This window comes from Planococcus citri, chromosome 5 (assembly GCF_950023065.1).
Source record: "Planococcus citri chromosome 5, ihPlaCitr1.1, whole genome shotgun sequence".
NCBI lineage: Eukaryota > Metazoa > Arthropoda > Insecta > Hemiptera > Pseudococcidae > Planococcus > Planococcus citri.
Genome location: NC_088681.1, coordinates 9,094,775 through 9,107,721, shown reverse-complemented (window position 1 = coordinate 9,107,721; position 12,947 = coordinate 9,094,775). Strand labels below are relative to the sequence as shown.

The 12,947-nt window shown below is 35.8% G+C and overlaps 1 protein-coding gene across 1 annotated transcript in view; it reads right to left on the bottom strand.

The window, feature by feature from the left end:
* The window catches only part of LOC135848980 (synaptotagmin-10-like), a 286,616-nt gene that overhangs the window by 111,872 nt on the left and 161,797 nt on the right, over positions 1–12,947 (bottom strand). Inside the window, exons 6-7 of the mRNA XM_065369095.1 lie at positions 7,011–7,165; positions 5,895–6,063 (exon numbers count right to left, since the gene is read on the bottom strand). Coding sequence (XP_065225167.1) covers positions 5,895–6,063; positions 7,011–7,165 — 324 coding nt within the window. The remainder of the gene's footprint in view (positions 1–5,894; positions 6,064–7,010; positions 7,166–12,947) is intronic.

Sequence of the window (12,947 nt, the reverse complement as noted above, 5' to 3'; positions counted from 1 at the left end):
AAGTGCTAACTTTTGTCAAAGAAAAGTCCTCGTATTGTTTTACAAAACTGTCAAAAAATTCTGTTTTTTTTTTCGCCAAAATTGCTATAAATTTCTTTCTTTTGACCAAACTGCCATAAGAATCCAGTTTTCAGTCCATTTTCGACAGAATTTCCGATATTTTTTCGGAAAATTATCAGATAGACTCATTTTTATCAAAATTGTCATAAAAACACAATTTTTGCAAAAATTGTCGAAAAATCCTAATTTTTATCCTCACCAAAGTTGCTGAGAAATTTCAACTTCCTGAATATCAAAAAAAATGTGGTTTTGCAGAATCATTTTCCAAAGACGACCACTTTCAGGGGGAGGGGGAGGGGGTGAAAGTGGTGTCAATCGTTTGTGCTTCGTTTGTATTCTTTTGTGTACGTGCTCTTTTTTTGCGCATTCCTCCTCCCCTTGGTTTTTGAAAATTCATTTTGGTTGGCCTCGGGAAATGAAAATCGACCACTTTGCGAAGGGGGGTGAAAATAGTGCCAATCGTTTGCCTTATTATCGTTCGTGTTTCGTTTGTGCTCTTTTGTGCACGTTTTCCTTTTTTTGTGCTCCCTTCTTCCCTCCTGACGAAAAAAAATGAAAGTATGGAAAGAATTGATGAGTTATACTTTTGCTGGAATTGCGATATAAGGTTCATTTCCGTCGAATTTTACATTCCTGGCGCAGAACCCGCCTACCCTCCTAGTCGAAATTTTTCATCATAATTTTATTCACATCATCAGATTTCAGTAAACTACTCGATTTATTGACATGTAAATTATTTATTTTTTTCAATTTAGAGTCAAAGAACCATCAAGTGCGAAGAGAGGGGGAGGGGAAGAGACCTAGAAAATTTTCAACGTCAGAATCTCAATATTCAAGATGACTTTTTCAAGCACAGGGACCCAAGGAAAAGAAAAGTGAATGATTTCCTTGCATTTCTGTTCGTTCTGGAGTGATCACAGGTTGAATTTTTCATTCCTGGCGCAGAACCCGCCCATCCTTCTAGTAGAAAATGTTTACGATATTTATTAAAGTCCTTGGATTTTTCTACTCGACTTATATTTATTTACAATTTTGGATTGAAGAATCATCAGGGGAGGGTTAGGAGGGGAGATGTTACAAAAAATTTCAAACTTTAAATTTCTTCCTGAATATCACTTTTTTTATGGATAAGCAGTCTTGTTCCTTTTTTTCCCGGAGGAATTTCCAAGTTGAATTTTTTGCTCCTGGCGCAAAACCCGCTCACCCTTTTAGTGGAAATTTTTCATTTCAACTCTCCTCATTATTGTTAACTTTTCCGTTATGTGACATTTCTTAAATTATCAAACACACAATTGAAGCATACGTTTCCAAAACGCACTAAGTCCATTTTTTTGATTTTGAAATAAACATAAAAAACTGTGTCAGACTAGTACATCGCGTGGTTTCACATTCTACCCTAGCAAAATTGCTTTGTGTATTCTTTCCAATACTAACTCCATTTTGAAAAAAAAAGAAATTCACTTTGGTGCGGCAGTAGAGCACGTGTTATGTTGCAAACCTGTGGACTTAGTGCCCTTTGGAAACGTAATATATCTCTAGGTGAATGAAAAATGCTGAAAACGATAGTAGTTAGTGCCGTTTGGAAAAGTATTATTCTCGTTCTAGAAGATCTGAGTTGAAACTAATTTTTTTCGTAATAATACTCTTTATTCTGATTACTTCATAGATTCGTTTACTCTTAAATTAACGAAAAGGAAAAAAAATCAATAAAGAAAACCATTAAGTTGAAAAATTTATTTAAAAAATCAAAAAAGAAAACTATTCTTCTTTTGTCGACACCAAAATGTAAAATACAAACAAGATCGCATTGAAATAACAAAATTTTTCATCATGAATTTATTTTTTTATGGACTTAGTGCATTTTGGAAACGTAGAAATGACACACATGGTTTTCAATCCCTCATTTCTCATGGAAATATTCATTTTTTCTTAAAACGTGATACACCGTTGCATTCGGGAAGCAATTTTATAATAGATGGCGTTGATATCTCAAAAATCTTAAAAATGGACTTAGTGCGTTTTGGAAACGTATGCTTCAATTATTGTGAGAGGGGGCAGAAGGGAGACTTGCAGAAAATTTCCAACCTAAACATCCCAACCTTCGTCTCTTGTTTATTCTAAGTGATTGTGAGCGCAAATTTTTCATTCCGGGCGCAGAACCCTATCATCACAACTCGTCAGACACCTTTTTTTGAGTCAGTGTAATCAAGTACTTAAGTGTAGGGAAAGAGTGCGTGGTTACAAAAAAAAATCCACCATAATTTCACTCTGCAGATGATTTCAAACATAAGGCAAAGTATACTAAACCTTCTATTCCTTTCATGTTTGTTTATATGGAGAGGGTGGAGAAGGAAGAAAAAATAGAGGAAGAGGCGAACAGTTGAAAATTTCTCATCTTGAAATAATGGTGGTTTGAAAATTATTTTTTCAAACACAGTTCTCTTCTATTCTTCTTGGTTTTGTCCTGAAGCACTTGATGGTTGAATTTTCACTCTTGGCGCAGAACTCGCTACTTACCTTGTTTAGTAAAAGTTTTTGGGTCTCAGTTCTTTCAGTTTTTTTCAAACTAAGACTAAACATTTTCAAATTCTCAACTTATCTTGTTATTAAGCCTATACCTACTCTTTGGAAGAGAAAGAGAGCCCTGGGAACGAATTCCTTGTTTGGAAATACTGATTAAAAATGAATTCCGGGGGATGGTGAGGGGGGTAGACCAGCAAGTAATTTCCAACTTCAAAAATTCAGATTCAAGATTCAAACATGGGTGAAAGAACCAGAAACAGTCCTCTTCCTTTTCTGGTCACGCTGAAGCAATCAGAGAGTAAATGTCTCATTCCTGGCGCAGAACCCGCCAACCTCTCCTGGCAAAATTTCTCATCTAATTCCTTTAGTATCTTTCAGATTTTGACTAAATATCCATTTACAGTGACTTTTTGAATTTCTGATGCGCTCCTGAGCTGGTTTTTGAGTATTCTCGTGTTTCTTTGTGTGGCCTCTCTCCAATTTTTCAGCATAGACTAAAATACGAGTAAGCTGATCAAGCTGATGAGTTGGAATTTTCTAAAATTAGCAGAAGAGATCTCTCACATGCCCAACTCTCTACTTACAAAAATTATGGTGCGTCTTCCATCCATCCATCATTACTGAATTGCTCTTTTGACTAAACAAAATATACGTTTTCTCCAAATTGATGGAAAATCATTTGAAAATTTGAGCAAGATAGTTGGGTTCCCGCATAAGGATCTATTGCACACCCCCTTGATCCTCCGGGACAACGTTTTTCTTAAAGGGGTAGTCCTAAGGAACATTTCCAGCCCTTGTCCTAAAAAAAAGTGGCCCTATTTACAAAATGGCGGCCATTTTAATTGACAGGTCAGCCGAAATCACAGATTTTGCGTTCCAACATAGGACTTGCATGAAATTTTTTAAACCTTACAAGGGTATAGATCGAAAAAGCTGGTAAAAATTCATAACCTGTCAAAATTGCAAGCGCCGAAGTGCCTTTTTCGATTTTTGGTGAATTTTTGAAAATCTAATTCAGGCCAAAAACGAGGGAAAAAATCAAAATCTTATCAAATTGACCTAGAAAGCTGAAATTTGGGATATATTCTTTTTTCGGCCTACCAAAATGATTGGGAATTGTTTCAACCCGTTTTGAGTAGTTTAGGAGCCTCCAGCAAATTTTTGAAACTCGAAATTTCCACAAAATTTCATCAAATGGAGATGGAGAGATAAAATTGACTGTACACTCCAATTTTAGCACCCTCTGAAGACAACTTCAGGTGGGTTCGAATCATTTTGCAGCCTCCAGCGATTTTTTGAAAATTTCTGGAGTCTCTGGTACATTTTTAAAACTCGAATTTCCACAAAATTTCATTAATTTCAATACGCTATGAAGTCGACTGCAGATGGATTATAAGTCGGTTTAGAGCTTCCAACGAGTTTCTAGAAAATACTGGTGCCTCCAGTAGATCTTTGAAACTTAAAATTTCCAAAAATTTCATGAAAATAAAGTTGGAAAGCCGTAATATACTCTGCACAGTACGTGCTAAAGTTGATTCGGATAGATTTTGTAGCATTTAAAAAAAAAAAACTAAAGTTTCAAAAAAGGTGCAGGTGGTTTCAAAATGGATTGAAACTGCTTGCAATCCACTTTAGAATAATGCCAAAAAAGGGTGTCAACTGAATTTCATCTTTCTACCTCAAATGGAGCCGGAAGCGTGAATTTTTTGGATTCTCAAATAGCCTAAGTATGAAATCGATGCACAAAAATATGTTTCAAACTGGAACGGGTTCTCCATCACTCATGAAGGTCATTGAAGGTCATTAATAAGCACAAATCTCGAGCACGCGTGCTTAAGATTATTTGAACAGTTTTATGGCGTTTTTTGGAAAATTGAAATTTTCAAAAACTAGCTGGAAGCCTGAAAACCACTTGAAACCAACTCCAGTCGATTTCATATCATATTGAAATCAGTTTGCGGAGTAAATTTCAGCTTTCTAACTCCATTTGATGAAATTTTGTGAAAAATCCAAGTTTCAAAAATCTGCTGGAGACTCCAGGAATTTTCGAAAAATTGCTGGAGGCTCCAAAACGACTTGAACCCACCTGAAGTTGTCTTCAGAGGGTGTTAAAATTGGAGTGTACAGTAAATTTCATCTTTCCATCTCCATTTGACAACATTTTGTGAACATTTCAAGTTTCAGAAATCTACTGGAGACTCCACGAATTTTCAAAAAGTTGCTGGAGGCTCCAAAACGACTTGAACCACCTGCAGTCGACTTCGTAGCGTATTTAAATTAGTTTGCAGAATGAATTTCGGCTTTCCAACTCCATTTTGATAAAATTTTGTGGTAATTTCAAGTTTCAAAAATCTGCTGGAGGCTCCAGAAATACTCAAAACGGTTTGAAACAGCTTTCAATCGATTTGGTAGGTCGAATTTATGACATATCTCAAATTTCAGCTTTCTAGAACAATTTGGTGACATTTGGATTTTCCCCCTCATTTTTGGCCTTCTGATTTTCAAAAATTCACCAAAAATCGAAAAAGGCACTTGAGCACTTTAAATTTTGATAGGTGATGAATTTTTGCCAGCTCTTTCGATCTACCTTTGTACGGTTTAAAAAATTATGTGCAAGTCCTATGTTGGAACGCAAAATCTACAGGATGCCTGATATGTACTTGTATATTGAAAATTTTCCAGTTACTATTTTATTGAATCACACCATAAGTCATAAAAATGAATAGAATTTGCCTAGCATCTACTCGTATCTTTTTTCAAAGTGCACTGTAATGGTATTTGAAGCCTAAAGCACCCTTCTCTTATCGTGATATGCTCGTAATTGATTTTTTTTTTCATCGATAAATATATGGTATTGAATTTTTGGTGACTTGAAAAAATTCCAATTATTCTGTCTACAGTATCGACCTTGTATTTTTTCATACCCTTGTGTGCCTATAAAATCGCCTTTTAAAACCGATGTAAGCATAGAGAATTTCGGTCGAAGTTTTGTCAACTACTGCCTTAGAGCATTTTTGTGCTCTTATTTTTTTTCACCAACCAGCAAACATTCGTAAAAATGTAAAGCGTTTCGTGTGCTTTTTTTTTTATCGATGCAGACGACGATGTTTTCATTTTATTAAATGCAGATTTAGTGTCTGGTGAAAAAAAAAACCGCGACGTTCTGATAACGACTCAGACATAATAGTTTGAGGTTTATTGTTATTGTACTATTAGGTATTTTATAAAGAGATGAAGCAGTTTTTCTTCATCTCGTGTTGTTAGCTCTCTCAAGAAGTTATAACGTAGGAAAACCTTGAAAATTAACTTACTTGCGGCGGACATAAAATATTCATGGTGTGTTCGATTTCGTCTCTGAGATCGTTACCGTCTAATAAATTCTTCAGTACGACTTGACCTATTAAATCGTGTCTAGAAAATCTGTCGAAATCGTATACGGAAAATTGCAGATGTCTTTTCAGCAGATCGTCGTAATTCACGCTGTAAAAACAACAACAACAACAATGAATAAAAATACACCTAAAATACAGAAACGAAAGAGAGAGAGAGAGAGAGTGAAAACGAGTTTTTAGTCATAGTTGTCACGGGGAGCAAGTTCCCAGCATTTTAAAGCTTTCGAGAATGGGGGGGGATGGAGGATGCTACCGTCGTCGACGTCTTACCCTACTAAATGGAAGTTTAAATGAAAATACCGACTGATTAAGTTTATATTTTACGAGAGCAAAAGCGAGCCAAAGTTTCAACGTGTTCTACTATTTCATAATCTCATTGCTGTCTGGTTCACGTTGTGAATAGTCGAATTGTAATTTTAACCTTTTGACGGGCCGAAAAATATGCCCAAGTTGGAGAAGCGCGAACCGACGTTTGGGGAGGGGGGAAGGGGGAGGGGATTTTTACGCGGCGCAATAAAGGCAAACGTGCTAAGATTGTACCGGAGATATTTTCAAATTTAAACATAATCATTCGCTCATCGACGAATGTTTTCCGTAATGAGAAAATTATTCAAAACGAGATTTGTGTGCAGTGTCGAGTAAGTGTAAGTGTGTAGAGAAAAAAGCAACAGAAAAAAAGTATAAAGAAGAGAAAAGCCTATGGTAATTTGTTAACGGACTTGAATCCGTTTGACGGGTAGTAGTACGTTTAACGCTGATGGAGTAAATAAGATGGTGTTATTTTTCAAACTTGCAACGCTAAGCCGGTCTCGTCTTAGGGTTAGAATTTTTAGTTTTAAGGTTTTTTCGCTGTTTTTTTTTCTCTCTCGCAAGAAAAGTCTTTTTTTGTACGGACTTTTTCGCTTTATTTATAATGAATAATCGTCGCGTTTCACGATGAAAATATACGTACGTTTTATCGTACAAATAGATTTGTCTTTCGGGTAATGTGCGGCCAAGAAGTTGATTTATCTCGTATCGTAATTCTAAACTCACCTGACGATGAAAGTTTCGTTAAATACTGGATCTAAGTTTTTTCTGTGCACTTTTGTTTGGAATTTCTTCTTTCTATCTGGTAATAGGAATACTTTCACGTATGGATCACTACTTCCCGTCATGTCTTTGACTGGTAAATCATGAGCTTCTAGGACCTGGAAGTGAGAAATAATATTTTATTTACTCGTTTGTTGAGACGGAATATTCGTAGTAGGTATTTTCGTAATGTGAAAAGTCTTTTCTGTTCATTTTTTTTTTATTGGAATGTAAAAATATTTTCGAACTGGAGTTTATATCAAATTTTTTGAATTACCTATTCAATTTCTAAAATTTTTTTCTTATTTTTCATATTTTTCCAGTTCCTACTGTAATTTTCAGAACGACAATCTTGTATCCAGAATTTCAATGAAATTGTATCCCTCAAGATATGTTTGCCTCCTGTTGAGAAAAGATTCAAAATTCCATCACCTCCCAAAGGGATGAACACTTTGTACTTATTTTCATTCAAATTTTGGGCTCCAACGTGGCTCATTTTTCATTTTTTTTTTTTTGAAATTTGATGGATTTTAGCAAAAAATATATCCAAATTATTCCCATAACATGACCTATGTAGAGAAAATTTTGAATTTTTATGTCGATGCTTACTCCCCTTGCCCAAAACGGAGCATCAAGTATGAAAAAATTTTCCTATGTTTACATTTTTTTCTAATAGTCCGGCATTTATGACAATAGGAGTAATTGCATCCCCCCGCCGATCCTCCGGGACAACTTTTTTCTTAAAGGGAACATCCTAAGGAACATTTTAAAGCAAACTTGCCAAAAAAAAAGTTGGCCTTACTTACAAAATGGCGGCCATTTTGATTGACAGGTCAGCCGAAATCGCAGATTTTGCGTTTTAACATAGGACTTGCACGAACTTTTTCAAACTTTACAAAGGTAAATCGAAAGATCATGCAAAAATTTATCACCTGTCAAAATTTCAAGAGCTAAAGTGCGTTTTTCGATTTTTGGTGAATTTTTGAAAATCGAATTTAGGCCAAAAATGAGAGAAAAAAATCAAAATTTTACCAAATTGACCGAGAAAGCTGAAATTTGGGATATACCCTATTTTTGACATGCCAAATCGATTGAAAACGGTTTCAACCCGTTTTGAGCAGTTCTGGAGCCTCCAGCAGATTTTTGAAACTCGAAATTCCCACAAAATTCCATCAAATTGGAGTTGTAAAGCTAAAATTTATTCTAAAAACTAATTTCAATACGCTACGAAGTACTGCAGGTGAATTTCAAGTCGTTTTGAAGCCTCCAGTGACTTTTTGAAAATTCCTGATGCCTCCAGCAGATTTTTAAAACTTTAAATTTTCACAAAATTTCATCAAATCGAGATGGAAAGCTGAAATTTACTCTACACTCCAATTTTAACACCCTCTGAAAACGACTTGTGGTGGATTTCAAGTCACTTTAGAGGCTCCGACGACTTTTTTGAAAATTACTGGAGCCTCCAGTACATTTTTTAAACTTGAAATTTCCCCAAAATTTCATCAAACCAAGATGGAGAGTTGAAATTAATTCTGCAAACTAAATTCAATACGCTACGAAGTTGACTGCTGGTGAATTTCAAGTCGTTTTGGAGCATCCAGCAACTTTTTGAAAGGTTGTATGACGTTTTTTTGGAAAATTGAAATTTCCCAAAAGTAGCTGGAAGCTTCAAAACCATTTTAAACCACCATGTAATCTGCGAAGTGCAGCTTGCCAACTCCATTTGATAAATTAATGTTGGGGAAATTTCAAGTTTCAAAAATGTACTGGAGGCTCCAGTAATTTTCAAAAAAGTCACTGGAGGCTCTAAAATGACTTGAACCCACCTGAAGTCGTCTTCAGAGGGTGTTAAAATTGGAGTGTAAGTAGAATAAATTTCAGCTTTCCATCTCCATTTGATGAAATTTTGTGAAAATTTAAAGTTTCAAAAATCTGCTGGAGGCTCCAGTAATTTTCAAAAAAAGTCGCTGGAGGCCCTAAAATTACTTGAACCCGCCTGAAGTCGTCTTCAGAGGGTGTTGAAATTTGAGTATAGAGTAAATTTCAACTTTCCATTTCCTTTTGATGAAATTTTGTGAAAATTTAAAGTTTCAAAAATCTGCTGGAGGCTTTAGGAATTTTCAAAGAGTCGCTGGAGGCTCCAAAACGACTTGAAATCCACCTGAAGTACTTCGTAGCGTATTGAAATTAGTTTGCAGAATGAATTTCGGCTTTACAAGTGTATTTGAAATTTCAAAAATCTGCTGGAGGCTCCAGAACTGCTCAAAACGGGTTGAAACCATTTCTAATCGATTTGGCATGTCGAAAATAGGGTATATCCCAAATTTCAGCTTTCTCGGTCAATTTGGTAAAATTTTGAAGGCCAACTTTTTTTTGGCAAGTTTGCTTTAAAATGTTCCTTAGGATGTCCCTTTTAAGAAAAAAGTAGTCCCGGAGGATCGGCGGGGGGGGGGGGGTGCAATTACTCCTATTGTCATATGCCGGACTATAAGAAAGAAAAAAAATCAGGGTGTTCACAAGCCTGGAAAACCTGGAAAAGTCAGGGAATTAGGTTAGTCTGGAAAAGTCAGGAAATTTTTTAAATTTACAGCATTTTTCACTCAAAAGTCAGGGAATTTTGTGACAGGTTACTTCAAACAGATTTTTCCAGTCACTTTTTTGGTTACTTTTTTGAGCGTTTGAGGTTTCTGAAGTCACTTTTCTCGAGAAAAAAAATGTATGAGCCCTGGAATTTCAAAAAACTATTGATTAAATTTGAGTAAGTATATAACGTTGACATTGAAAAAATATACTTCTTTATGAAGTGGTCCTTTTTATGAAATTGTAAAATTTCTAGAGCTTTGCCCTCGCTTTGCTGAAAGACAAAACGAAGAAGAAATGAAGAAACGACGAAACAAAGAAACGACGACACGACGAAACGACTACACGACAAAACAGCAAAACGACGAAATGATGAAAAAACGAAAAGACAAGAAGACAAAATGACAAAACGACAAAACGACGAAACGACAAAAAGACAAAAAAAAACAGACAGATGGAAAGACACTCATGTGAAATCATAATTTCAAACTCAATTTGTAATAGTCGAAGTAATAATAAGGGAGATAGGTAATTTAGTTGTTAATAATTCTTTAATTGGGTTGGACAGAAATATTTTCCTAAGGGGTGAGAAATTGCCTATGCCTGGTTGCATATCTCTATGCTACCTATATTACATTCTACTCAGTACACACTAAAACCATATTCGTTGTTGTGGGACGGATAAGAATAGTTTAAATAGAGAATAGGGTTCGAATTTATCCTCTATCATTGCGATTTAGAATTATTCCTTTAGTGGGGAATAATTGCTGACTGACTCGTATCCCTGACTAGCTCAATGAGGGAGAGTTTAGCGTTTCTCACTCGACCACAACTATTTATTCCTGATCCTACCTTAAATAAAAACACCTTTAAACGCCTTTCAATGACATTTTTATTAAAAGATAGCACAGGTAATAGAGACATTTCTGTAACCTAACCTTATTCACGAGCATATGCTCGTACATAAAGACATAGATGGATAAACTTAAACTACATTAATTCGCGATTAGGATATTAGGGGTGTAAGATAATAAAACTATATAAAAACGCGACGTCATACGTTTCGACACAATTACATTAAATTTACGTTAAGTTTAATTAATCTGGATAGGCGAACGCATGCCTAGGGATTTAAATGAAAACTACTTACAGACTCCGGAGGTATTTCGGTCACTCATATCAACATGACCAAATCGATTTATGAAAACTACATTCGCGTATGTTGAACTAATAGCGGGCATTGAATGTATCATTTTTAGCGTTATTTTTAGAGTTATTTTCGAAAGCAAGTTTGTACAACAAATTAAACTGATTTAAGCTACATTCGCGATATTAAACTGGATTAATCCCCAATGTCCGGAATATCGGAGATTAATCCCAAAAAGGGTTAAACGAAAAAGATAGAATCAATCGCGTAAACCGATATTTCCACGCTAGAAGTGGTTTAGACATAAAAAGGGATGACTTGAACAAGATGTTCAAGCGATCGTCAAATTAGGCATAACGCCGAAGCGCTACCCTTCCGGGTATGGACGAGAACTTACTATCGCGAAATCGTAAGATCAAAGACGAACTAACATCCGACTTTTTCTACATCAAGAGAAGCATCCAAGAACACTTGATTTATTCGCGTGCATCGCTATTTATAGATCATTGTCTTAGACGGGGGTGAAATTAGGTAAGTACAACCCTTATTTATGATGCGCGCGCTGGTCAGCCGAATATAACCGATTAATATCGATTATGTTTGTATAAAATACACTCGGACGATCGTCCGTGTGCGTGTATGCGTACACAGACGATTCAACCCTATCCTTTCCCCTATAAAACACATTAGTTAGTCGTATGTGTGTGTGTAAACGATCAACGCCCTCGCATGACGTAGACCTAACAGGTAGTTTGATTGACAGTTCCCCTACAAAACACTTAAGAATCGTCTTTACGTGTCTAAGTATTAGTGACACCTATACGTCAATCATTAAATACAGAAAATGATCGTCTTTGCGTGTGTATGTGTGGGTGGTACTCACACAGACACACGTTGATCTAATTAACAGACAATCATATACCTAATCTAGCAGCGACCACATTACCATACCTTCCGGTATTAGGGAGTAAGAAAAGTGTACTACAAAGTGTACACCTCGCTAGTGTACGTATCTCGCGGCTCTTTCCTAAGAAAGGCTGCTACGAATCACTAGCTGAGCGTGTAGGGCAATCCTTCCCATATCATTGCCCCTTCGTGGCTTTGATTTAGAGAGCCAAAGATCACTCAGAAAAGCACGGATCATAAAAAATGGGAAGACCAAAAAAGGTCATTGACCTACACCTCTACTCCCTCTCTTCCCCCCTTGCGAGCCCTACAGACCGGAAGGGATCCACTGCCCCTCCGTACTTTGCTGCGTTATCTGCAGACTAATTTAGCCACAAATATGCATGAACATACTTATTCGAACAATTCCAAAGATGGGGTCGGAGGCGTGAAATTTTGAGATGAAGATTGTTACTATCAGCACTTTCACACTTAGAGATACCAACCAGCGCACCAGTGACCAATTTCCGAAGATATTGGAGACTAAATGTCTGGTTAATACCTGTAAGATGTGTCGTCTATGATAGCAGCAGTTTACAGGTTCGAGAAGGTAATGATTTTTAGGGAAATAGTTTTTTAAATAAATTTAGAAATCGTGATAGTGTAGAGTAAAAAAAAATTCTAAAATTTTGTGAATAGCCAAATGATACGTGAGTATGGGGGTTGAACCTAACAGACATCGACCTATCAACCTAATAATTTTGATTGAGTACACACAGATGTGTGTATTCGTTAAGTGATGTTGATTCGTCGTCCATACGTCCAATTTAGCCTATCTGAGAATTCGAAATTTTTATTGTTCGAAGTTCAATTTTTGAGGGTATGACGGCCAAGAATTCCGGTATCTTTTGTTTTAATCGCGAGAAAAAAGAAATTTTGGGTGCGTTCTTCTAAATCTAATTAAAACTAAGTTTTTTGCGTTTCGTGTGTCATACCAAAATTTTGAAGGAAGAAAATATTACGTTACGTTAAATTGTGAGTGACTTTAAAAAAAAATAATTGCAAATTTGAAACGCTTATGTGTCTTAAAAATTAGATCCATAAAATTGTCACTCTTTTATCATGTTTTTGTGGGTTTTCTTAATTCTAGTGAAGCCAAAGTCTTAATTGTGTCGTTTGAAATTTTGCATAAGTCTAGGTCAACGTATTTACATCTTACAGTTAACAAATTATAAATAATAAATGCATACGAGTACAAAAATGCAAAATCAGTTCAAATTATTACAAAA